Source organism: Crocodylus siamensis, chromosome 3, assembly GCF_052110815.1.
Source record: "Crocodylus siamensis isolate JL-2025a chromosome 3, ASM5211081v1, whole genome shotgun sequence".
Classification (NCBI taxonomy): Eukaryota; Metazoa; Chordata; order Crocodylia; family Crocodylidae; genus Crocodylus; species Crocodylus siamensis.
In genome coordinates this window covers 81,056,403-81,080,868 of record NC_143397.1, presented here as the reverse complement: position 1 = coordinate 81,080,868, position 24,466 = coordinate 81,056,403, and the positions used below count along the sequence as shown (strand labels likewise).

The following is a 24,466-nucleotide window of genomic DNA, read 5'->3' as shown; positions in this document are numbered from 1 at the left end:
CTGCTGCGAAGGTCTCTAAATCCCCCCTCCCTCATCCATCTTGCCCCTGTCCCTAGAGGCAGGGTGGTGCATCCTTGGGGGGCCGGGGAGCCCCTGTGTAGAGTGGGAGTAGGGGCAGCCTGTGGCCTCTGGCTACTCAGAAGTAAGACAGCCGTGATGAAAAAGTACCTGCTTATTAGTGGTACTATTGAATATTAAAACGGAATTCATTCAGAAATATAGGTTTGTTGAAGCTAAAGCTTCCCTTTCTGTTTGCTTTTTAAAACGAGATATTTTTTGAGATGCTTACAGCTGTAAACAAACAGCTTAAAAACTGGTACTATGTCATAATTGAGGATTTTAAGGGCAAAGGGACTACCTAAGACAATTTATTACTTCCATGTTAATTCCTCTGAAAATTACAATCTATATGTGTAATTGAGCATATATACGGTATTCTGAGATGACCAAATGTTTCCTAAGTGCTTTTTTTACACGTATTAGATGGTGTTCAAGAAGTGGCTTATATTCATTCAAACCAGAATGTGGTCGGATCAAGCAAGGCTGAAAATCATATGAGTCGGTGGGCTCTGCGAGATGTGTTTGAATTGAAGCAATTTTCCCAGCTCCCTGCTAATGTACCAGTCTACAGTGCCAAGGTAAAGAGGCAGCTTCAAAAAAGTTGTTTTTACTGTGTTTTTCTCATCTTAACTTTTTCTTTTAATGGCTTCCATGAATGATCAATCCACTGAAGCCAGAGAAGGAGTGGTTTCAAATGGAGGCCCAATGAATTACTGCTGGTATTTCTATGCTGGCAAGCCATAAAGGATTTAGGTATTGCAATACAAGAGCAGTTCTAACATCCAGGTAATGTCTAGTGAGAAGTGTGAAAAACATGAATATAATCAACCTGTTTCATGTAACTTTTGGAATAATAATAAGCCAGAAGTATGAAATCAGGTACAACTTCAAGTTTTTGTTCTTAGCTATTCCTTATTATACATAAATCTCTAGGGACATTCTGATTTTCATGTGGCTTTCAGACATCAAATGTGAGAGTGTTTGTGTGTTGGTTTGTTTAACTGCTTTTATACAGATCCATGTTTTGATTCAGATTTAGATGGACAATGGCCATCTGATTGTAAAGTGAACTGAGCACTCTCTACTCAATTGTTCCATGCTTCAAACATTTGTAACTTATTTAAGCTGATCTTTTTGATAAAACACAAATGTTTGGAGCCTGGAAAAATGGTTGATTGGCAGATGTTTTGATTGGTCTTCACAGATGCATTAACTAAGGGAACTGGTATGCCAGGTGAAAACTCTTAATCAGACATAAGCACACAACATCATTCCCACAATACTGTGGTTCCTTACTGCTTCTGGTGTTTGTTGATTTACTGTAATTAATTGAACCAAAATATGCGAAAGCAATTTTACATTGGAAAGTTCAGACCAGGCCAACTAGCAAAAAGTGATACCTTTTCAATATCCAAATACAAATACTTTCCATCCCTCCTAAATAGAACATTGGGTCAAAAGTATTTGCGAATTCTACAGATATATCCCAGCCTACCCATGGCTGACAGCATAAGTGGAATGCAGTACAAGCGAAAGGAAAGTTTGAGGAAAGTACTGTGGCGTAATGTCTTAAAACGCAGGCTGTGAGAGTTCAGTTTTATTATTCATATGATTTATTTCTTTTTACAGCTGAAGTAGCATGGAATTTGCATGCCCACAGGTGTTACAAATTAATTGGTATCTCTGCTTGTTAATGTGATTTAAGTTATCGCTTTCTGAAAACAAAGGAACAGTAATATTGGTTCACTTGATGAGACTGAAATAGGAAGCACAACTATCAGTAATAGTGGAAAAAGCTGTATATAGATTTTATTTCCAGGTGTTAGTCTGACATACATGCATTAAGTTAGCAATAATCCCCTTAGATGGCTGTTTCTCCTCAGATGTAGGACTCTGAGTTTCATGTGTTTGCTTAAAGACCTGATGTCCTATAGAATTTTTTCTGAAAAAACGATCCATTTAGACAAACTGCTGCTGCTGATTTCTCCTTGTTTTTCTTTTCCCATTTCTTTACTTTTATTACAAATTATATTATATGAAAACAGTCATTGTTACTCTGGTGCTCATCTGTTTCTGCTGGATATTTTATTAATTTGCAGTCAGTTTTGCACATGGCGGCAGTCCCTGTCACAATTATTTGTTGTGGCATCATGAAGAGAATTATGGAAAAATGAAGAAAAGCAACATTCAGATACCCTTGAGAGATTTTTAAAAAGCTACTGTTTCATACTATAAAATAAGGGTCAGAACAATATTTTGAAGATCTGAAGTCATTGTGTGGAGTTTAAGGTATAAACCTACTAAAAATTTCCGGAACACTAATTTAATTCTAAAAGTTCTTGGAGAATAGAGAGTAAGGCTTGATGTTCTCCTTGGATGTTATTCTTCATGGTTTTAATCAGGCTTTTTTTAAATAGGGGCTGATCGTAATTATTTTTTCTTTTCATGCCCACTGTAGTCTCAACTTTTTAAATGACACCTTGCCTTATGTAGAACTTAGCATAAGTTCATTTGCAGAATGGTCAATCATTCTTCATCCGAGGACTTTCAGATTAGCCTAAATTTTTCCCATTTATATTTATTTTTTTCTAGCTGTCACTGGACAGAGATATAGCATTATGATGGTCTCATTTTCTTTCTTTTTGTAGCAAGTCTTTTATCCTTTTAAGTAACAAAATGTCCTTTTCCCAGTCCAGTTCATCATGTTAGTTTCACCTGTATAAAGCTTACATTTATTAATATATTTTTAAGATATACAAAAATGGACTAGTAGTTCTGAAAGAGAGGGAGAAATGTAGATTCCCTAAAATCTGTCTCTGGCACACCAACTGAGGTAGATTAATTTAAGATTAAGAAATAAGGGGCATGATTAGAGATTGGGGGAGTTATTTTTCTTTATTTCTGTCACCCTTGAGAAAACTAGAATGAAAATGCAGAAATAGAAGATATTAAAAGACATAACATTATGCTGTGAAATTATAACAGTCTAAACTTTCTTCAGAGAATATTGTATTATTTTTATTTGGCTAAAGCAAATCTTGAACTGTCATTTGGATGCTCTGTAGCAAGAATTCAGGCTCGTACAAAGTAATACAATGGTAGCTAATCATATGGGAACTGAGTGAACATGACAGCAGTAAAAGGAAGTATTAAAATCTGAGCACAGTCGACACTTTTCATAAAATTGTTTTATGAAACAGAAGAATATCTGTTGCTCTTCAAAATTGTCAACATTATTGTCTTCTCCCAAGAACAAATTTATACCAAGGACATCTGCAGTTCTCAAATCTTATCACGCAGTTGTATACCACTACATTCAAAGCCTCCTAGATACAAGGGCCATTAATTTTAACAGAGAGTACTCTGTGATTTAAGAATAACAGAACAAGCAGCAACCTTGGCTATGTGTCTTATTTAACACCAGTGAAATTTGAGGTAGGATGGCTTTCCAGTGCACAGGTAGGAAGAAGGCTGCTTAACAAGTAAACCTGTCGAAGTAAATAGTTTCTGTATTAAACCTTGCTATGCTTTGCCCACTTGACTAATTTAGTGGGTTCTAGAGGTTGTTTCATCCTTAATATTATAAACGTTCTTTAAAATATTCATTGTTCTGCACACACTTGCTTAAAATAGTGATGACCTTATGTGAAACTGTTGAGAAATTATCTTCATTAACTATTTTTTGCTATTTGGTACAAAGGCAATTTTGTTTTTCTTCTCAGCTAGGATATGAAACTAGTTGGAAAGGAAATAGTATTCAAAGGGTGCCTAAGGAGTATTCTAAAATAAATGTTCATTCAGTACAAATGTAGACTCAAGAAGAGGTGAAGAACCTAGATAGAACTGTCCATGTTTTTGTCTTGCTAAAGAAAAAGAAAAATAGTCAAGACAGCTAGTCCCATAACACAGCCAAGCTGTTAAACATTCTTTCTAGGGAGAGATGAATAGTATGGGGAAAAAATACAGGTGCTCACTTCATAGTTGAATATTGGTCCACTGAATATTTTCAGTTTGCATTTTTTAATTCTTTTATAGCTATGGTGATAAAAGGCCAAAGAAGCCTGGCTTACTTTTTATTTCTATTACTTGTCTTTGTTTTTTGGATAACTTGCACTCTTATGTGAACTTTTTCTTAGTTTAACATAAGAAATACCAAGTCTCCCAGAGCCAGGATAAAACATCCTCTTCTACTGTTTCAAATCTATTCTGAACTGAATGCCTAGATTCCTTAATTATGGCCCTAATTAATGTCTGTGTTAACTGGCAAAAACAACCTATGTGAAACAGTTTACAGAAAATTCAGAAGTACAGAAGTCTGGCTTTTCTTTAGGTTCCTTTAAAGCTGTTTTTGAGTGCATTTTCTGAAGGGACCCTTTTTTTTAAGCAGGGTTGGGAGAGAGAGTTTGAAGATGGGAAAAAAAATATACTTCCCTAAATAATCATAAAAGGGGGGCAGGACGCACTTACATATTTTGAAAAACTGATAATATCTTACATTAGAGCTAATTTACCCTTTTAATATATGGAAAAGTATTAGTCATAGAACTCGTACTGTACCTGTTGGTTATGTGGAGCCTTTTTTTTTTTCAGTCAACTGCATGTTTTCAACTTAAGTTTACTTAAAGTTTTACTGAAAAGAAATGTACAAAGACAGCCATTCAATTGAGGATTAATCACTATGGCAACTGAAATGTGGTGACTGAAAAGGGGGAGGATGTATTCTCCCCTCAGCTTCCTGCCAGCTGTCATATTCAACCTCTGCGGCATGAATCCAGGCCAAAATATAGACTGTGACCAGCTCTAAGAAACTATATCTGTATTTTTATAAATTGGTACAAGAATCACACTATAAAAGAAGACTTAATCCCCTGAATTGGATGACAGACACTTGGCACTCTTGCCAGTGTTTGACAGGGAAATAACGGGATGCTTTGTAGTAAAACCTGGATTAATGGTAAACCCCTCTTTATGTTATTGCAGTTTGGTGTAAATGAGAGAACTAAGCATGCTGTCAGCCTAGGAAAAAACGTGCCCTTTGTATACCCAATGCAGGTTTAAGTGCTGTTCAGAATACTGTAAATACAAAAGTTGTGTTATTAAGAACTGCTTTTTATCGTATTTGTATTACATTGACATTTTGTAGATTACTTAAACAAAGGATTTCTGTTAGCTATGTTAGCCTTGGTCACAATGTATTTATATAGATTTTGGATTCAGCAGGCAAAGATAGTTGTTTACAATGACTAGACTTTTGGGAGGTAGCATTCCATTATCCTGTTCTTCCAGGATAGTGAGTGCTATTGTGTTTCAAAATAATTGTTCCCAAATGATTGGTCTGGTAATGTTGTTTCATTTAAGTTTACTGTTTTGGTATATTATGAAATTAACCCTTTAAGCATGTCTTAAAATACTGCATATGAAATATTGTAAAACGTGGTCAGAAGTTGTTCTGGTGCTATTTAATATAAGTGGGAGGGGAGTTTGAAGGCATGTATGAGGCTCCCCTAGCCTCTAATGGAACAAGCAGTTACAATAGACCTAAGTTTTAAGACTGGCTAATGGTCCTCTGTTTGATGACTGTTGATTTTATGATCAGCTTTCCAGATGTAATAAAGTTATGTCTCTTTTGAATGAGTTCATAGTATTAGCCAGGGGAAGAGGGAAAAAAGAAATTTGCTGCTAGCCTTGGACGTGTCTGCTTAGGGAAGAGACAATGAGAGGCAGATGCTAATATAGAACAGAGAGATCTGTCCTTGACTGACCTGCCAATGTGTAACTTATTAGCACTGTAGTCTCAAGCAAAAGAACAGACTTTCAGGAGTGGGGTATCAGTATGAGGTTGAACACATTAGAAAAGACAAGCTTGAAAGATGCACAGAAAGGGAGGAAAAAGAGGAACTGTGTAGCACTCTGTTGAGAACTTCAGTCTCTTCTGGAGGAGCCCAAATTACTTGTTCTTGGTAGCAAATGTTTCCTCACTGTAATGGGTACAAATTGTGTTGGACTGTTACAGATATGTCTGTTTAAGGTATAATGATTTTTTTTTACCTGATAGAAATAAAAGGTACATAAATGTTTTTTCTTTCATAAGCTGATCTGGTGAAAATCAAAGGAATATTTGTGAACACAAGCTGATACCATATGTAGTTGTTGATAGAATCACATGACAATTTGGCGGTGGTCATCTAAGAAGTTAGAGCTAAAACTGCAGCATATGACCCTAAACCAGAGCCGTACACGCACTTCTTGTTCTTAGTGATTTTTACTGAAGTTATTACCAAATAAAGCTGGGGATTTCAGAAGTTTTCACACCACAGAACATACTAATTTGCTTTTTAGTTCTTCTTCACTAATCGTTTTTCCACCCACATGGAAAATGGCAGAGGTAACTGTTACTATCTTCATAGACTGTGTCACAGCTAGAGGCTGTGATTTGCTGCAGCACAAGGTAGACCTGTGGAATGCTTACATGTGCGCCAGCTGATAAATCCTCCCAACAGGCTGTTGTAGTAGCTGAGCAACAGAGCACTGCACACTCATACACTGCACAGACGATTTTTATCAGATATGTTTTATTTTGGGTCAAGAGGTGATGACATAAAGACAGTCATTCTTTCTGAGGAATCCTCAGCAGCTCGGGATAGATTTGGAATTGCTTATATCACAAGGGGGCTGGAATAAACCTGAGGACCTGGCGCATATGTTTTATTTCTGTTAAATAGCGAATCAAAGTAATTACTTGGAAACAAATTTAGTTCTGTGTGTCTTTTCATCTTTGAGTTCTGTGAGGGCTATCCTTGCTTTAAATATACATGGGGATGTTAAAGCAGTAAACTTCTGGTGATTGATCTGTTTGATTTTATGAAATGTTAACTGTGTCACCAGGTTGAAAACATTTCTCTCGAGCAGTTACTTCTATGAGTTGTCCTGTTGATTGCAAAAAGATGTCTATAGAATGAAGCAATGTAAAAGATTTGATGTTTCAGAGGGATTAATTTCCTCTTGGAGAAGTTTAAGGTGTTGACTTATATATAAGGTGATGTACATGTGTTTGGAGGTGCAGTTCAAAGTGGAAGGTAGGCCTTTCGAAAACCTCTTGGTAAATGTTAGAAGAAAACAGCAAGGGGGATGTCACAGTGCATGTCTGCTATAAGCCACCAAACTGGGAAGCTTCCAAATTGCAGGATCTGGTTCTCGTTTCTAGGTGTCCTGTTTCCAGGCCGTTGAGGACCTTTGGGGTAGTGAAAGCAGGGATACACCATTTCTTTAACCCTGGCATGAGAAAGTGATGTTGTCATCTCTGGCTGTCATTTACCCCTAGCTGCCCATTGGATAGGAGAGTGGGTAAGCTTCGGGGCCACACTGGAAGTAGAAACAATGAGTGGAAACCCACTGCTCTCACCTGGGATCAAGCCCAGGTCCTTCCAGTCCTCAGTCAGTCACCCTACCAACTGAGCTATGCAGCTCCTCCTGGTTCTCATGGTGGACTTTAATTATTGGGACATTTTGTTGGGAGAGCAACACAGCAGTGCATAAGCAGTCTAGCAAGTTCATGGAGTGTTTTGGGAATAACTTTTTGATACAGATGATAGGCCAACTAGGGGACAAGCTCTTCCCTACATATTTCTCACAAACAGGGAGGAATTGGTTGAGAATGTGAAGGTGGAAGGTAGCTTGTGTGGTAGTGTCCATGATAAGACTTCAAGATCCAAAGGGAAGGAGAGAAGGGGAGTGACAGATGAAGGATACCAGACTTCAGGAAAGCTGACTTGAACAAATTCAGGGACCTGGTGGGTAGGATCCCCTAGGAGGAAATTCTGAAAGGAAAAATCGTTCAGGAGAGCTAGCTGGACTTTAAAGAAACCCTCTTAAGGGCACAAGAGCAAGTTATTCCAATGAAGTGGAAGAATGGAAGTTACAACAGGAGACCAGCCTGGCTAGACAGCAATCTCTTTAATGAGTTGAAACTCAAAAAAGAATCCCTTTACAGGGGCAGGCAAGGAGAAAATTAGGAAGACGAGGGCATGATTTGAGATGCAGTTAGCTGGGGGCATAAAAGGCAATAAAAAGGGGATTCTACAAGTATGTCAAAAGTAAGAGGAAGAACAGAGAAACCATACATTTCTTACGAAATGTGGAAGGCAATCTAATTACGGACAGTGAAGGGAAGGCTGAAGTTTAACGCCTTTTTTACTTTAGTCTTCATAAGCAGGGGCAACCAGATTGGAAGTGCAGCTGTCAGCCAAGATGAGGAAAAAGACAAACAGCTTAGAGTAATGACAGATCAGGTTAGGGATTACTTAGACAAGCTAGATGTTTTCAAGTAGGCAGGGCAGGACAGGATGTACCTGAGGGTACTGAGGGAATTAGCTAATGTAATTTTGGAATCATTGGCTATCCTTTTTAAGAACTTATGGAGGTTGGATGAGGTCCCAGATGACTGGAAAAGGACAAATATATTACCTATTTTATGAAGGCGAAGAAGGAGGATCTGGGAAACTACAGACCAGTCAGCCTGACCTCTATGTTTGGAAAGATCATGGATCAACGAGTCTGTTTTGAAGCACCTAGAGAAAAACAAAGTGATCAGGAACAGTCGGCATGGATTCACCAAGAGCAAGTCATGCCTGACCAACCTGATTTCCTTCTTTGATAGGGTGACAAGCTCTGTAGATGGGCGGAAAGCAGTGGATGTGATGCACCTTGACTTCAGCAGTGCTTTTAACTCTGTCTCTTACAACAGTCTCGTTAACAAGCCAGGGAAAATACAGACTAGGCAAAAGTACTGTAAAATAATTGGTTGGACTATGATACTCAGTGAGTAGTCATCAATGGCTCAATGTCTAGTTTGGAGAAGGTATAAAGTAGGATTTGCCAGGGGTAAGTCATGTGTCTGGTATTATTTAATATCTTCATTAATGACTTGGACAATGGGATTGAGGGCACGTTTAGCAAATTTGCAGATGACACCAAGTTGGGTGGAGTTGCAGACACTTGAAGGGGTAGGGCTTAGGATCCAGAATGTCCTGGATAGATTGAAGGCATGGTCCATGTTAATCAGATGGGATTCAACAAGGGATGGAGGATGAACCTTGGGTACAATTATGTGGAAGTGCCCAGAATGGGGGAAATTATATTTTTAAAGAAAATTCAAGTCCTTTAGGGAGGTGGCATAAAGAATTGTTTCATGATTAGGAACTAGCTAGAAAAGCCAAATACAGGCTCCCATTCACTTTTTATAAGGTCTTTTTACTGTAGCAACTACAGGCTGCAGCAGTGATTTTTGTACTCATTTTTGTATTGGAAAAACTGAATTTGGGATTCTCCTGGTTTCCCTATGCACTCAGGAGAGGAGACCAAAAACAGTGGAGTCTCTCAGGGAAAAAGGGAGTTCACCAGATTAAGATAGCCCGACAACTCTATCATGGGTAAGGAGAGAGCTGAATGGCATCCTACAAATGTTACCTGAATAACATGTAAAGCCAGTCCTGTTTGGAGGTCAGTAGTGTCATTTGCAGAGAGTAAGGATGTGAAAGTGAGTTTTCCTTTAGAGGCAGACATGGGTCATTGAAAATAATTATTGTAGGTTTGTTCTTACTTTTAAAAAGTTCAAAATGCTATGCAATCAGAGATCATTTAGTTGATCACATATTGCAGAGATTTCTGAGTTTCAGGACTGAAGAGACACAGCACATTTAGCTTTACACTTAAATTGCAAAACATGTATCTTGTACTTTATTATTAGGTTGTGTCTTCTCACCTTCTTACTCCTGAAAGTATCTATAGATGTAGTAGTAGAGTGCAGATCGCACTTGAAATATGAAGATGCTGCCTATTTTGTTGAACTCTTGACTATTGCCTTCATGTAACTTTGGACTATGACCTGAAGAAAGCAAATGCAAAGTAAACATACTTTTTCCAAACACCAATATCTTGCCTATGATTTTGAGAAGAAAAGGCATCACAAAAAATGAAGAATAAATGGAGAAAAGTATCGTTTGTAACCAGGAAGATAGAAATGGTGGTTGCATATTCATTTTGAAAATTGTGTAAAGTAAATGAAATTTGAGGAGGTAAAAATAAACACTTTCTTGAGATATTTTTGATCAGTAACAGCCTAAAGGTTGCTACGTACTTAAAAATACTATTCCCTCCCCATGCACAAATTGGATAATATCCACCTTCTTTCCTTATGCACAATAAAGGAAGTTTTCCTTTACAGTTAGTGCAATTGTGCAGTCACAGCAGAGAGACAGAGAAACAAATGGAAGATGGTCTGATGACATTTCCATCTACTCCTTTTTCCACTTTGAGCTGGGGTTTCCCCAGTTCCACTTTATGATGCTTGCAGCAGCTTTTCATAGTTTCTTAGCCTTAATCTTTATCCTTTCCACCATATATAATTTACTTAATTAAGTGAATATTATCATTTGCAAAGTCATTGATTAGTACTGAAAGACCTTCATGTGTCGCATTGGACCCATCATTTATAAGGTTCTTAAAAAAACAATTAATGTTTACTCATTAGCCTAGATTTTCCTCTGGTAGAGGGGAAAACTGACATATGCTCTCAATTGAATCAAATAATAAGTGTCATTTGCAAGTAAATAACACTTTGCTTTGGATACAAGGAAAAACTTTGCCAATAACTAGACCTTGTTTCAAATACATTGTTTGGAAGGGAGAATAAGAGTGAAGAGTAAGAATAAATTGTAGGCTTTCCGATTATTTGGAATAGGTGCGGTGAATTTGTTAGAAGACCAATAAACCTGCTATCAGCTATGCAATTAAAACTGACATGTCTTTCTTATTGAGAAGAAGGATTTCTTAACATGGTCCCATGCACTGCAAATACACATTACTTTCTCTAAAAATAAACCAGACTCACTGACCCATCGGAATCCTGTCAGTTTTGCACCTCAGTGACTTTTTTTTGAAAAGTGGTTGAGCAATACAAAATAAATTAATTTAAGATATTTAATTTGAAAATGTGATATATAGTGCTTGGGGTTTGGAGTTTGACATAGAAATATCATATCTCTTTATGAAGATATAATGATTGGCCAAAATTTGAAGGGTGGGTGTGTTTCATATTATGTCATGGGTTGCATTTCAGCATATGTCACTTACTAATATCTGTGTTTAAAAATTCTAAATATGTCTTTAAAAATACATTGGGAGAAAATGGATTACTACGTTGTTTTATATCTAGGTAGTGGTTGAAATCACAATCCTAAGAAAAAGAATTAACCTTAGTTGCGTAGTTATTTGGGTTAAAGCCTGTGAGGCTCCCCTGTTCTTGGACTACTGCTGAGTAGGATTTTGTGACTAGTGCTTGCCCAGCAAAAGCACATATAGACCCTGCCTTGCCATTACATAACCTCCTGCACTTACTCGGTAGGATTGTAAACTGTGTGTAAGTGCCAAAAATTCCACATAAGTGGCTGAAAAACTGCTATGTGGGCATGGGAGTAAAGTTATACTTTGTTCAAAATGTTCCAATAAGTTTTCAGTTACTTTAACTTCAATCCTTTAACTGCGTGGAAAAATGATTCATGAAAGTAAAAAATGGTCAGAGAATTTTTAGAATTCACTGAAATGATGCATGGAGTATTTTTTTTTTTTTTTTTTTTTTTTACTCTACCTCTATGTAGAACTACCTTTAGGAACTACTTTTTTATTTTAGACCCTAATCAAAGATTCATTTAGGTCAACAGACTTTGGTCCAATTCTTAAGAGAACATGGAGGGGAAATATCAAGGAAAGCTGCTCTAAACCTCTGTTCTTGTACAAAGTTCCCACGTTGGTAATTTTTTGAAAGGTCTTAGATGTTCGAGTTTGCGCTTGGATTAGAATTTGACAAAGTTTATATTTTGTGAAAATGTTCAAAGTATCCCAGTAGTTGTGTGCAAGTGTAAGTTGTAGTGGTTTGTTTAACCAATTGACTTTTTTTTCCATAAATCTGAATTGTGAGAGTCAAAGATAATGCATCGTTTCTTTCGGTAGTGCCTTAGGCCTGGAGTGATTTGAGAGCCTTTCAGGGGTGCCATGGGGTGCCATGCAGTGTTATCAGTCTTAAGTGTGCAAACGTGATTCGTAAGACAAACACAGAGATTTCAAATAGGAATCTATGGTGCTAAAAGCATTCTAACCTGTTATGGTCTATTTGACTTTGCGACAGAAGAAACTGCTTTGTTATCTTTTTGTAGTCAAAAATCAAATGAAAACTAAGAGCATGCCTTTTTCCAAGGGGTTCTTTGAGTTTGCTGAGGGGTGCCTTGGCTTCATCAAGGTGTGTCTCGAGTCTAAAAAGGTTTCGAACCACTGCTTTAGGCTTTCACTAGCATTAGCTCTTCAGGGAAATTCTGTTTATAGTAGTTTTCCTACTTCCAGACATAAGCTCTAAACCAGTTAATATGGGCAAAAAAAAGAGTTTGTTAACAAACTTCTGTAAACACACTTAGAAGTCTTTGTCCTCTTAGAATTATAGATGCTATTTCTAAGAGTTTATTTACAATGAGCAGTATGTTTTTACAGTAATTCTGGTTCTTTGCAAAGACAAGCAAGTTTATGACTCTCAGTACATTTACAACATTTGGCTTTTTCCCAAAACCAAAAAAAAACGGTTTTTAATCTTTTATGTTTAAACAGATGTGTAAACCAAAGCATTGCTGTCTCATACTTCACTGTTTTTAAAGAAAGAGGTGAATGGCTGGATTTTCATTGTTTTTTAAATACTTTTAGGGAAAACACTAACATGCTGTACAGCAGTGGTGGCCTACCTTTGGCATGAGTGCCACAAATGGTATGGGCAGCCTGAGTACATGGCAAACAGCAAATTGGGAGTGGGGGGAACGCAGAACAGTGGCAAATAGGTCAGGAAAAGAGCACTGAGTTGGAGAGTAGGAGGGTAATTTCTGGTAGTCCTGCCAAAAAGATTGGCCCTCATTGCTCTACACTATCTAGGGTAACATTAGTTAAATGATGAAAGTTTTTTATGACTTGATTCCCTGAGACAAAGTATAGCCAATACAGGTCATTATCACAGTGCAGTCTTATGCTACAGATATTTCAGAATACAGCCCATCAGAATAAGCCATCATTCTCATTTCTATTAACATTTGGTTACTAATTTGTAAGGTAAAATTCTATTATACCCATATATAATACAGAAACAATCTTTCTTAATTCACAAATTGAATAGGATATTTATAAAATATTATTTTAAGAATAAAATGTATAATATTTGCTAATAAGTTTCAGTCTGCGAATCTCATTAGAAGGACCTGGTGTACATTGCGATTTCACATTTTTCTTGAAAACCACAGAATTAAGTGATTTTCACAAAGAATGTGACTTGAGTGTGCTCCAAGCAGCAGGAAGGGGAGAAGCTGGTGCCATGGAATGGGGTGGGAAGAGGTCTGCCCCTGGGCAGCGCCCCCACACACAGCCTCTGGACTGGGCAGCAGCTGCAACGTACTGTGGAAGGAGCGGGGCAGCGGCTCCTGCATTGTGTGGAGGGGCATTGGCGCGGGCCTCCACAGTGTGCGGGTGCTCATCTGCAGGTTTGCTCTCGGACATGACTGCCTCTCTCTGTGCATCTGCAGCAGGCAGGGCTGGGGGCTTATCGCTCCTGGGGTCTCCTGGAGTCTTCTGCAGCTGCCTCCTCCCAAACAGGCTGGAGCCCCTGAGAAGGTTTCACCATTTTTTCCCTTGCTCCCTCCCTTGCCTCTGTACTATGTCAGAGCCAAAGGGAGATCTTCACGCTTGACCTTTGCCCTTAAAAGTCCATGTGGCAGCCTGCTGAGCTGTGGCTGTTCTGGTTTATGCAGAGCCCCTCCCGCCCCTTCCCTTTCATCCCCTTGCGGCACAAGGGCCCAGGTTGTGGCAGTGAGAGCAGCTGGGAAAGATGCTGGTGGGGTGGGGCACCATTATCTGAATGTGAAAATGGGCCCCTGCCATGATTGGGCCATGATATTAGTGAGCTGGGCCCGTGATTTAAACCAGGCCTTACTCATTAAATTCCTGTTCGCGGCTAGAGGCCTTTCGACTTATCAAAGTCTTGACTTCAGCTTTTGTGTAGTCTGTGTAAGATTGCAGTGCAACATTAATGTTTGGAGTTGTGCATTAATCTTACCAAAGTACAGATTTGTATTTTTTGATATTTTAATTTATCTTTACTGTTACAGTCTCCCTCTCTCTGTTATTTGAGGGGTTACTTGCCATGGTAATGTATTGAGAACAGATACAAGATCTCACGATCTGCAAACTTTGTGAACAGCCCACTGAAATCAAGAAATGGACCTGATGAAACAGAAATTGAATAGGAGAAATACTGAAGTGGCAGATTAGCATGTTAACTGTGCTTTTTGATTTTTTTTTTTTATCTGTTCAACAACAGGAGGGAGTTCATGGCATGACTGGAAAGTTGATGTTTCCACTTTTTCCCATAAATATTTAAATCCCAGTGTTCATTTCTGATTGGTCCCTTCACTTCTTTTTCCACTGCTACTGTATTCTCCAAGTACACTACTCAATTATTAAAATGTAATTTCCCAAGATCCCCTGCACTGTACTTCGGGAGGGGACTATTCAAAAATATAAATTAAGAGATTTTATGACAGATTAGCCTAAATACCTAAATAGAGTGAAAGGATCTGTTTAGGAAATTGGCTGTGCTGATGCATAATTAGTTAAATTTACAAAATATATTGTTGTAGAGTAACTAAAATGTTGGGTGACTATTTCAGTTATAACCTTACTTAATCTCATGTCCATAGGAATCAGACCACTTTGTACACCTACTCTTCTTCAGTATGATCTCTGTTAACATAATATTTAATGTGCAGCCTTATTATTATTCCCTTTCAGGTATGCATTAAGGTTGTTGGGAAGTGTCCTATTAGTAATAGTATTTGTTCACATAAAGCTATCAAAATATGGAAGCAAGATAGCAGGATTATAGCTGAACTATCAGCCTTAACTTTCTTTATATTTTTTGAGTTGCTTCCTTTAGCAGTCAAGGTTCTTTGGGTGAATCTGATATCTTTTATTAGATGGGGGGGGTGCAAAATGCATCCCGTGGGCCAGATGCGGCCTGCCAAGCCATTCTATCCGGCCCGTGGGGCCCCTAAAAAATTTAGAAAATTAATATTTATCTGCCCCTGGCTGCCTGTCATGTGGCCTCGATGGCTTGACAAAACTCAGTAAGTGGCCGTCCACCCAAAATAATTGCCCGACCCTGTATTAGACGAACTTAAATAGCTGGAAAAAATTCACCCAAAAAAGATTCCCCCGAAGGATCTTGTTTGCCTGTGTCCTTAGACCAACAGAGCTACACCTATACTTCCTTTAGCAGTGGCATTTTTATCTATTGGCTGTCACCTGTAGAATATGATAGCAACTATAAAGTTGAAGTGGTCTTGTTTGGCTCAGGCGGGTCTGCGGTGCCGCACACTGCGCATTCAGGCATTTCCTGGGCCGCAACCTTGCAGCATGGAGGGAGTGGTGGTTATGACAACTGGAGATAGAGGTCAAAAACCCCCAGAAAAAAAGCAGGACGTCACATGTGCACCACCCAAAACCAGAGCCTGGCCGGCTGGAGCCACACTTCAGCTGCCTGGCCAGTCACCAAGCTACAGAAGTGACATGGCTGCAGATTCCCTGACCCTAGGGCTTTAGGTAAGGCTATTGGAGCCAGCACAGTTGCTGGCCCCAGCCTCTCCTGCCGCACCTGAGGTAAACTGCCGTGCACCACAGGGCGCATGGCATGGGCATTCCCTAGAGACAACTAGTAGCAGCCCAAGGTGTCTCGCTGCTAGTTGTCCCTGTGGAACCAAACGTCTGCACTCGTCTGGATGCAACCTGTGAGTGCAGTTTTTTAAAACACTTCAACTGAAAGCAGTGTTCACAGAAGATGATGGGGGGGAATTAAATATTATATATCAAGCATCTGTACTTCATAAACTGTTGTGTGTGTGAAAAGTTTTCTTGCTTTTTGGTCTAAAGTAATTGAGAATTCTGCATAAGGCATGGGGGGCGTGTAACATATAGAACACAAACGCACTACTAAGAAACTAAGTGTGAATACAGATGGTTTGTGTAAGTGCTAAATGAGGCAAGAAAGGAGTGATGTATTTATTGAGACAATAACCTATTCATATGTGGAATATTTTGTTTTTACATTGCTCTAGGGTCTGGATGATGTAACTGAGTTTAGGGAGCCCTATAGTGCTAAGCTAATGTATTTGGGCCCTAATCCTGTAGTATCTGAGAACCTCACAATCTTTTAAATAATGTATGCTACAACAGATTGTACCCGTCTGGCAGCGAGATTTGTAGAAGGACGGGCTATCAGGTGTTGAAGTACTGCAGTACCAGAAATAGACTAAAATTTAACTGTATTAATGAAAAAAACTTCAGGAGTTCATTTCTGATGAAAGACCAATACTCCTTTGTTTTCCCTGTTTTAAGGATGGGGGCAGGAGGCACAGAAAGATAAATTGACTTGTTGAGAATTGCACGCAAAGTTTTATAACAAAATGGGGAATTGATCCGTGGTCTCTTGAGTCCCAAGTGACTGTTTTAATCGCTGAACCATGACTAAGGGTGATAAAGAAGTGCAGCTTTTTTTTTCAAAATTTGGCTGCTGGAAATTGGGGGTGTGTAGTATAAGCAAGGGAATATAGTAATAGTCATTCTTGCCTCTACTAGGGGAAAGCATAAGTAATGCTGCTCAGGGAGCAGGACAAGGGGCATGCTGGATTTCCTAGCTTGCTGGCTGTGGATACTTACTCTCACCGCCTGCCCTGTCCTCCCCAAGCAGAAGCTTTCTGCAGAAGCTGCTACTTGGTTACTTACAGCTCCTGGCCAGTATTTTCAGAGAAAGATCTTTTTTCCTTCATTCTGCCTTTCAGAAACAAGGTGTGTAACATATTCAGAGGCACATTATGGAAGAAAACAGAGTAATACTAACTGAGCTGCTGAACCGTGACAGAGTAAATCTGTTCTTTGAAATACAAAAGAAAGGTTTGGTGTTTTTCTCTCTTGTGTTTCTGTTAGGAAGATGAAGAAAGCCCAGAAGAAAATCCAAAAGAAGCCACATTGGTGAAGAAGAGCACTGAGAGAGGGCAGCAGAGAAGGCAACAGATGGCTGACAAGCAGTTTCACCTCTGTATTACACATCCCATAATTCAGAAAAAGAAAAAGCTACACAGAGTAGGTTCAACCACCTTCTTGATTGGAAAGACCCCGACAGGAATCCGCAGGTGAGTTGCTGGGCGAGGGGAGTGGCAAGACTGAAGTAAGAATCCTCAGGTTTCAAAGAGTTTTTCTTCAGGCAATTAAATTAATTTTTCCTTTTGTCATAAACTTCAGGCATAAACATGAAATACTGGTGGCTTTCTATGACAAGAGAAGAATTTAGCTCACATTATACACAGAGTATTAGAATTGATTAATGAACTTAAATGAACCCACAAATTGTTTCAGCATGTTGAATCAGTATGACATGTTTTACATAGCTACAGATGTTATCACACCAGGATTCATGGTGTATATGTGCCCTACACAGAACTACAAGCTAGTATTAAATTGTATAAAAATGAGAAATGTTGCAGGTTGGACTTTAGACTGGCTACTTCTCATCACTTACAGCTGAAAGATTGTATAGAGAACTCGACTTTTTTTTTGAGTGTAGGGCTCATTATTTTCTAAAACATATTTCCCCTCTACTGCTTTTTCTCGAGGCTGTGGGGAAAAAAGACCAACTTACCTATTCTTTCTTGCTCCCTGATTTTCACTACTGGTTGTTACAACAATAAAAGCGCTTAAATTCCAGTAGTCTAGAGATAGTGGTACATTGTTCCAGGCGACAAGAACAGCAGAAGAGAAAGTTCTGTTACAATAGTTAGGTATTACACAGGCACAGAAATGAAGAAATTTTTTCTAGCCAGTCAAGATGCTGAGAGAGTGACTTTGTAAAATCAGCTGAAGCAAGACCATACAGGCTTTTTAAAAAATAGCACTAATACCAAGTAGTGTTACCAAATAGAGGGGGACATAACAATCCTGCTGCCTTCTACTTGAAAGAAGTCATGCAGTAAAATTCTGCAAACACTGAAATCTGGAGAGTTGACATTTGGAAAGGTGAAAGGCCGATGCATAGAGGAATATGTATAAACAGATGCATGGCTTTGGATATTTAAAGTGCTGGCAGTTAAGTTCTTTTTGAACAAAAGACTGGATCACGATCCACATTAACAACTGGGTAAATTATCTGTGTTGTGGTTAAAATATATGTTGTGCTGATCTGATATTGGAATGTTGGCATAAATTACTATACACTCTTTCCAGAATAGCTTGAAACTGAGCCAGTTCAATTTGCTTATCTATTCTGTAGCTTTGTACTGTTGATTTTTAATATAACTTAACTATCAGGTAAGTTTAAGTTACATGGAAAAAGTGCTGTATATATAGCACTTGGAAGTTAAAGTATACATTTAAGACAGCATTTTTAATCCTTTTCTTCTCTAAAAGTATTAATTGGGTACTTTGTGTACCGTGTGGGTTGTTAATCATGGCAAAATGCTTTTTAGAGGGCAAAAATGAACTATAAGGAGCAATTTCACTTTACATAGGCTAGCAGGAAAATGCTGGAATCTTTAGAGAACAACTTATAAGAGTTTTCTATCCGAAGGAGAGAACTGTAAGATTATAGTTTAGGTCACTTGTTCTGTTCAAGAAAAAGGAAGCTTTTTTGAATCTTCCTAGATAGTAGTACCTTATGTGGGGTAAAATAAGATGTCAGTGTCAAGCCTTCATAGTCCTGAACTATTTATACTCTTAAAAACTAATTTCAAAGCCTTATATCAGTGGTTCTGAAACTTTTTTCCCCACAGACAACTTGAAAATTGCTGAGGGTCTCAGCAGACCATTAATAAACTTTTTTTTGTTCTACAAATCAAAGCACGCAGCTCATATTTTAATATCAGTAGTCTTACCGTACAAGTACAGATATTCTCACTTGTTCCTCAGCCTTTCTGCGGACCACCTGAATGGAGCTCGCGGACCAGTGGTGGTCTGTGGACCACAGTTTGAGAACCTCTGCCTTACATGGTTTCAGACATGATTAATAAAATAATCTTATTTCATGTGAAATGAGAGCAGGAGCCTCTTGTTAGCCCCTGTATTTTAACAAGCTCCTGAATTCTGTGACTGAGCATTCTAATGAAGTTTAAAGTGAATAATCCTCAGGAAGAAAGCAGGTGTTTGTAGACAGGATATTTGAGATGCTGCAGCTAAATGCAGAAACTGCTAGGCTTTGATGTAATAGAGGCCTAACATGGAGAGGCCAGGGATAAAAACAGGCCTCTTGTTTGCATGTAGGCCTTTATTACTAAGCCAGTTGAATTTTGCAGGAAATCTCTAGTTAAAACTGAACATCGGTATGTTTGGGACTAGAGGCACAATCTGGAGCAATCAGTGTTTGATTATGTACATTTTAAATGTTTGTAGATCTGAACCTTTTAAAGTTATCCCAAAGTGATTTGAATGGCAACAAGTTATATATGGGTAGCCAGAAGCTCAGCTGTGAGACTCGCATAGTTTAGTGCATTAGAAAGTGTTGTGTAGTGTGCAAGTGTTTTTTGTAGTTGTTTTTTTTTTTACTGAGGTTTAATAGTAAGCCTAGCTTACTGATAAACTTAGCCGTTGTTTAAAACATCAGGGAACTCTTAACTTCAGCGTGAATAACTACTGAAGTGACCTGAGGTCCTAGACAGATGTAACATTTCAGGCACTTCAAATTCTACTCCATGTTGAAACGCTGGAGCCACAGAGAGACATACAACCCCTGCCAGAGTACTTCAGTCTCTGTGAGGTATACAAAGAATCATTTGGAAGTACTTTCTAATGGATGCTGTTTGAGTTGTCATTTTTGGAGCCCTTCAGAGAGCATGTATGTCTGTCTACTTGCTCTTCGAAGCACTTCAAAGGCATGTGAAGTGCTTCAAATGCCTTGGTTTTAATGATTATTCAGAATGATGGCACTCTGGCTTTATTTTTGCACTTGCCTAGAATCATACTGCAGTATCAGTATTGAATATTTAGTTCTGTTTTATTTGTAGCATTTTCCAGGCCTGACTTAAGGAAATTAGCATAGCAGCTTTTGCAGTATACAGAGCCTGAGGAACAGTCTAAAGATGAAATAGTAAATAGGGTAGAGAGTATAAAAAATGATTGTACCCGTCTGGCAGCGAGATTTGTAGAAGGACGGGCTATCAGGTGTTGAAGTACTGCGGTATCAGAAATAGACTAAAATTTAACTGTATTAATGAAAAAAACTTTAGGAGTTCATTTCTGATGAAAGACCAATACTTGAGAGACCCTGACAGATGTTAAAATGATGGTGCAATTGGGATTGGAGGGACATGCAAGGCATATTTGGGGTAGGGCACAAAATTCCTCCATCCCAATCACACCACTGCTGAACTGGTTCCAGCCAAATCCTGCAGATCAAGTAGGGGGTGGCTTTGTCCTGGACCCACAGGTGCCCTCAGCTCTCTGCGTCTGCAAGCAGGGAATGCCACGCAGGTGCTCCAGGGCCTAAGAGGCTCAATCCTGTCTGGGAATTTCTTGGTTGAGTAGGATTGGGTCACTCAAACCCCCTGAACACCTGTCCCTTGGTGGCTGAAGAGTGTGGGCAGCTCCAGGCTGCCTGCACTCCTCCCACAGTCAAATAGATGACCACCTCAACAAAGAAACACTGTCTTACACTACTTTTTGTCATAGCCACTGATGTGGTGCAACAAAGGATATAGATGTTTATTTGCTATTTTCCCTCTATTTGTGCACCATTTGTTTCTGCCCTCTGAGACACAGGTTCAAACTTCCTGTGGGTGACAAAGGTCTAGAACCCAAGTCTCCCAGTTCTGCATGAGTGTCCTAACCCTTCAGCTTCTAGAATCTGTACATGGGACGGTCCTTCTCCACCTCTCTAACACTCCCCCTTCATTTTTTATGGTACTTCCACATGTATGTAACTATATACACTATACGGCTAAGAACAGACATTCAAAAAGCCTGAGCCTGAATTGATTCAACCATTGCAGGTTAGTCTAACCTGGCTAGGCTGAACCGGTTTCCAACCATACAGACAAGCTGTCTGGACTGAGGAAATTCAGGCACATGCCTGCGGTAGCTCAGGCTGGAAGCCAGGGGGCACTAGAGCAGCCCTCCCGGCCCTTCTACAGAGCTGAAATGAGGGGGGTGTGGACAGGCCCCAGCAGGGCTCTGATTAGGGTGGGGTGTGAGCCCCCTCCCTGCCTTCAGTCCCAGGTTTTTTCCCACTCGCTGCTCAAAGAGTGGGGGTGTTGCCAGCCTGCAGCCCTAGGCTAGCACTCTGAGGCAAGGGTGGGAAGTAGGGGTGCAGTATATGCATTTGTTGATGATACAGAGCTTTTCACTCTCCCTCCCTGCTTCTGTATACTGTCTGCAGCAAACTGACAGGCAAGCAAGCTGGGGGGAAGGAGTGGGGAGCTGATAACAGTGTTTATCACTCTTATCTCATTGTTTATTGCCCCATTAAGAAAACAACAGAGAGACATTGCCAGCCCTCTGTTGATTCAGCACAGACCCAGCATGTGGTCTGCGGGCTAATACACAGACAAAGGCAGAGGGGAGGGGGAAATTTTTGCTTAACAGAGAGTGATGAGGGGGAGGGAGGGGAGCAAACAGCTCTTCTCAAAGTTTCCAAGGAAGGACATTAAGCTACCTGTTGATTAGCTCCAAAAAGCCAGTCTGCCTTTGTCTCTCCCACAGCACCTGTAGCCAGCATGTGGTCTGCTGGCTAATCCAGAAGTGTCTGCTAAAGCAGAGGGGTGGGGGGAATAATCCCTTCTTAGCATGGAGAAACTAGGCAGATGCAGAGGGGAGGGGCCAGCCCCGATGTGGAACAGAGAGCCCTGCCCAGCCCAGACAGCATGTTGAGTGCTGCGGGTGTCTGGTTTATCTTAAACCAGCAAGGGGTCTGGGGCAGACATTGCATAAACTGGTTTAAGCCAAATCGGTTAACTCTGATACTATATTCAACCAGGTTTATCTCAAACTGGTTTCAGCCATTTTCAAACTGGTTTATGTTCACTGAACATCTGTTCTGTTACAGGCTTAAACCAGTTTCTGATCACTTAAGCTGGTTTATGTGTAATGTCTGTCCCTAGTCTGCATGTATAGTATATCTGCAGAGAACTGTGCTTATGTATCCAAACTGTGCTTATGTATCCAAAGCACAAGACAGGGGCCAGAGACGGCCAGTTAGCTAGAAAACTGTCAGTCAGACATGCAAAGGGAAATTGAATTCTACCCTGAGTGGCTAAAGTGTCAGAAGTTGACTAATAGAATTTTCACCTTAAGGTTTTGCTTCAAAGTCAGTTGAGAGTAGCATTGACCCACCCCCACCCCCAGAAAAGCAGTCTTTAACGTTATCTGCACCCTACATGAAATGGATAATCTCCCAGCGGTCCTGAGAGGGGGGATGCATTCACAATGCAATTCACAGTGTTCTGATTTAACTTTAGTTTTAAAAGGATATCTAAACAAGAAGTTTTAGGTCTTGACAGTCAGTGGGTGCATCTACATATGCACCCAACTGCGCAGTTGTTACTGCGCAATCATTTAGTACTTACTAAAGCAGTTTCCTGCTGCACCGTCCTGGTGGCACGTGGGTTGTTTCCGACCCTACTGTGCAGTAGCAGTGCTCTGTTGTGCAGTAGTGTAGGCATCACAGTTTGTGCCTGCCAATGGTACATCACTGTTGCAATGAGCTGCAGCAACATAGTCTCATGTAGACGCACCCAGTGTGTATTGAAACTTTACCATATACTTAAAATAAGTATTTTGTAGTTGTTTTTGTTTGGCTGTGTGGATGTTCTCTTTTGATTAAAATCTTTTATCCAAATTTTCCATTGGATCAGGTAGCAGTTTAGGATGAATTACTCAGTTTAACATGTTTTCCTTTCTGTAATTCTGAAATGAGTAAAAAACACACATTTGGTGAGATGAGGTCCTAGCTTAGGTCCCTCCTCACTTTTAGGCTTCTTAAATGGATTGCCAGTCATTGAGTGTCATCTTTAGTTTTCTGGACTAGAGTTGGACATAGGCTTTTATCTTGTGCTCATCACCATTGTGAATCAGGAAATTTTACTGAATTATAATCATCTATTATTAGCTCTCTTTCCTATGGGATTGGGATTTCTTTAAAATAATGATGATAGTCTTTTAATACACACCACAAGCAGGTCCAGGGGGGTGATCCTTCCCTTCTCTGCAGCACTGGTCAAGCCACAGTTGGAGTACTGTGTCCAGTTCTGGGTGCCACACTTCAGGAGGGATGTGGCTAGCATTGAGAGGGTCCAGAGGAGGGCCATTCACATGGTCAAGGGGCATTGGGGCAGGCCCTACAAGGAGAGGCTAAAGGGCCTGAACCTCTTCAGCTTCCACAAGAGAAGGCTGAGAGGGGATCTGGTGGCTGTTTACAAACTCACCAGGTGGGGGCGAGAATTGGGGGAGGCTCTGTTCCCCTGGACACTGCCTGGGGTTACTAAAAACAATGGCCACAAATTGTTAAGGAGAAGGTTCAAGGTGGACATCAGGAGACATTACTTTACAGTTAGGGCTGCCAGGCTCTGGAATAGGCTCCCAAGGGAGGTGGTGTTCTCTCCTACCTTGGGGGCCTTTAAGACAAGGTGGAACAGATATTTGGCTGGGGTGATATGACCGCGGCACCCGTTCCTGCCTGGGGTAAGGGGTCGGACCTGATGGTCTGTTTAGGTCCCTTCTGACCCTAAGCACTATGAAACTATGTACTGTAAATCATTATCAGTATCCAACAACACTTCTATCCCATTTTCTTCTCTCAGATTGACTGAAATATTAAAAATGAAAACACTTACTTTAAAAAGAGCTCACTGCAAAATAGACATTGTGGTAGGTTCTGTTTAGTCCAATGACCGACTCCTTATCAGCTGCATCTTTTATTTAAAGAGCCTGAGAACTCCCCAAAGATTCTTAGCATCAAATCTTGATTTCTGTTCTAAAAGATAAAGGCTGTGTAAGCCCAGAAGCCTACACTAGTGGCTGTTTTATACATTGTGGAAGCAATTAAGCCAGTCTGAAGCATGCAGAATAGACAACTCCAAAGATCAGGCCTACAGAAAATGTATAGCGTGGGTTCTGCTTAATCAGATGGTGTGAAGTATTTTAGGTTGGTCTATATGGTCCTAAGCCAGACTGAGGTTCATGCAAATGTGTTTTTATTACACCGGACATCAGAGCCAGGGTCCTGTCATTGTAAAACACATATCAGTCCATGTTCAGAATCTGTCAGGAGGTTAACCAGAAGGTTATTGTC

At 39.8% G+C, this 24,466-nt stretch overlaps 1 protein-coding gene across 4 annotated transcripts in view; it reads left to right on the top strand.

Moving 5' to 3' along the window:
• The window catches only part of ERCC6L2 (ERCC excision repair 6 like 2), a 108,887-nt gene that overhangs the window by 75,152 nt on the left and 9,269 nt on the right, over positions 1 to 24,466 (top strand). For all 4 annotated transcript variants that reach the window (XM_090038598.1, XM_090038601.1, XM_090038599.1 and 1 more), the window contains exons 18-19: positions 484 to 638; positions 17,122 to 17,327. In XM_090038598.1, the coding sequence (XP_089894724.1) occupies positions 484 to 638; positions 17,122 to 17,327 (361 nt within the window). The remainder of the gene's footprint in view (positions 1 to 483; positions 639 to 17,121; positions 17,328 to 24,466) is intronic.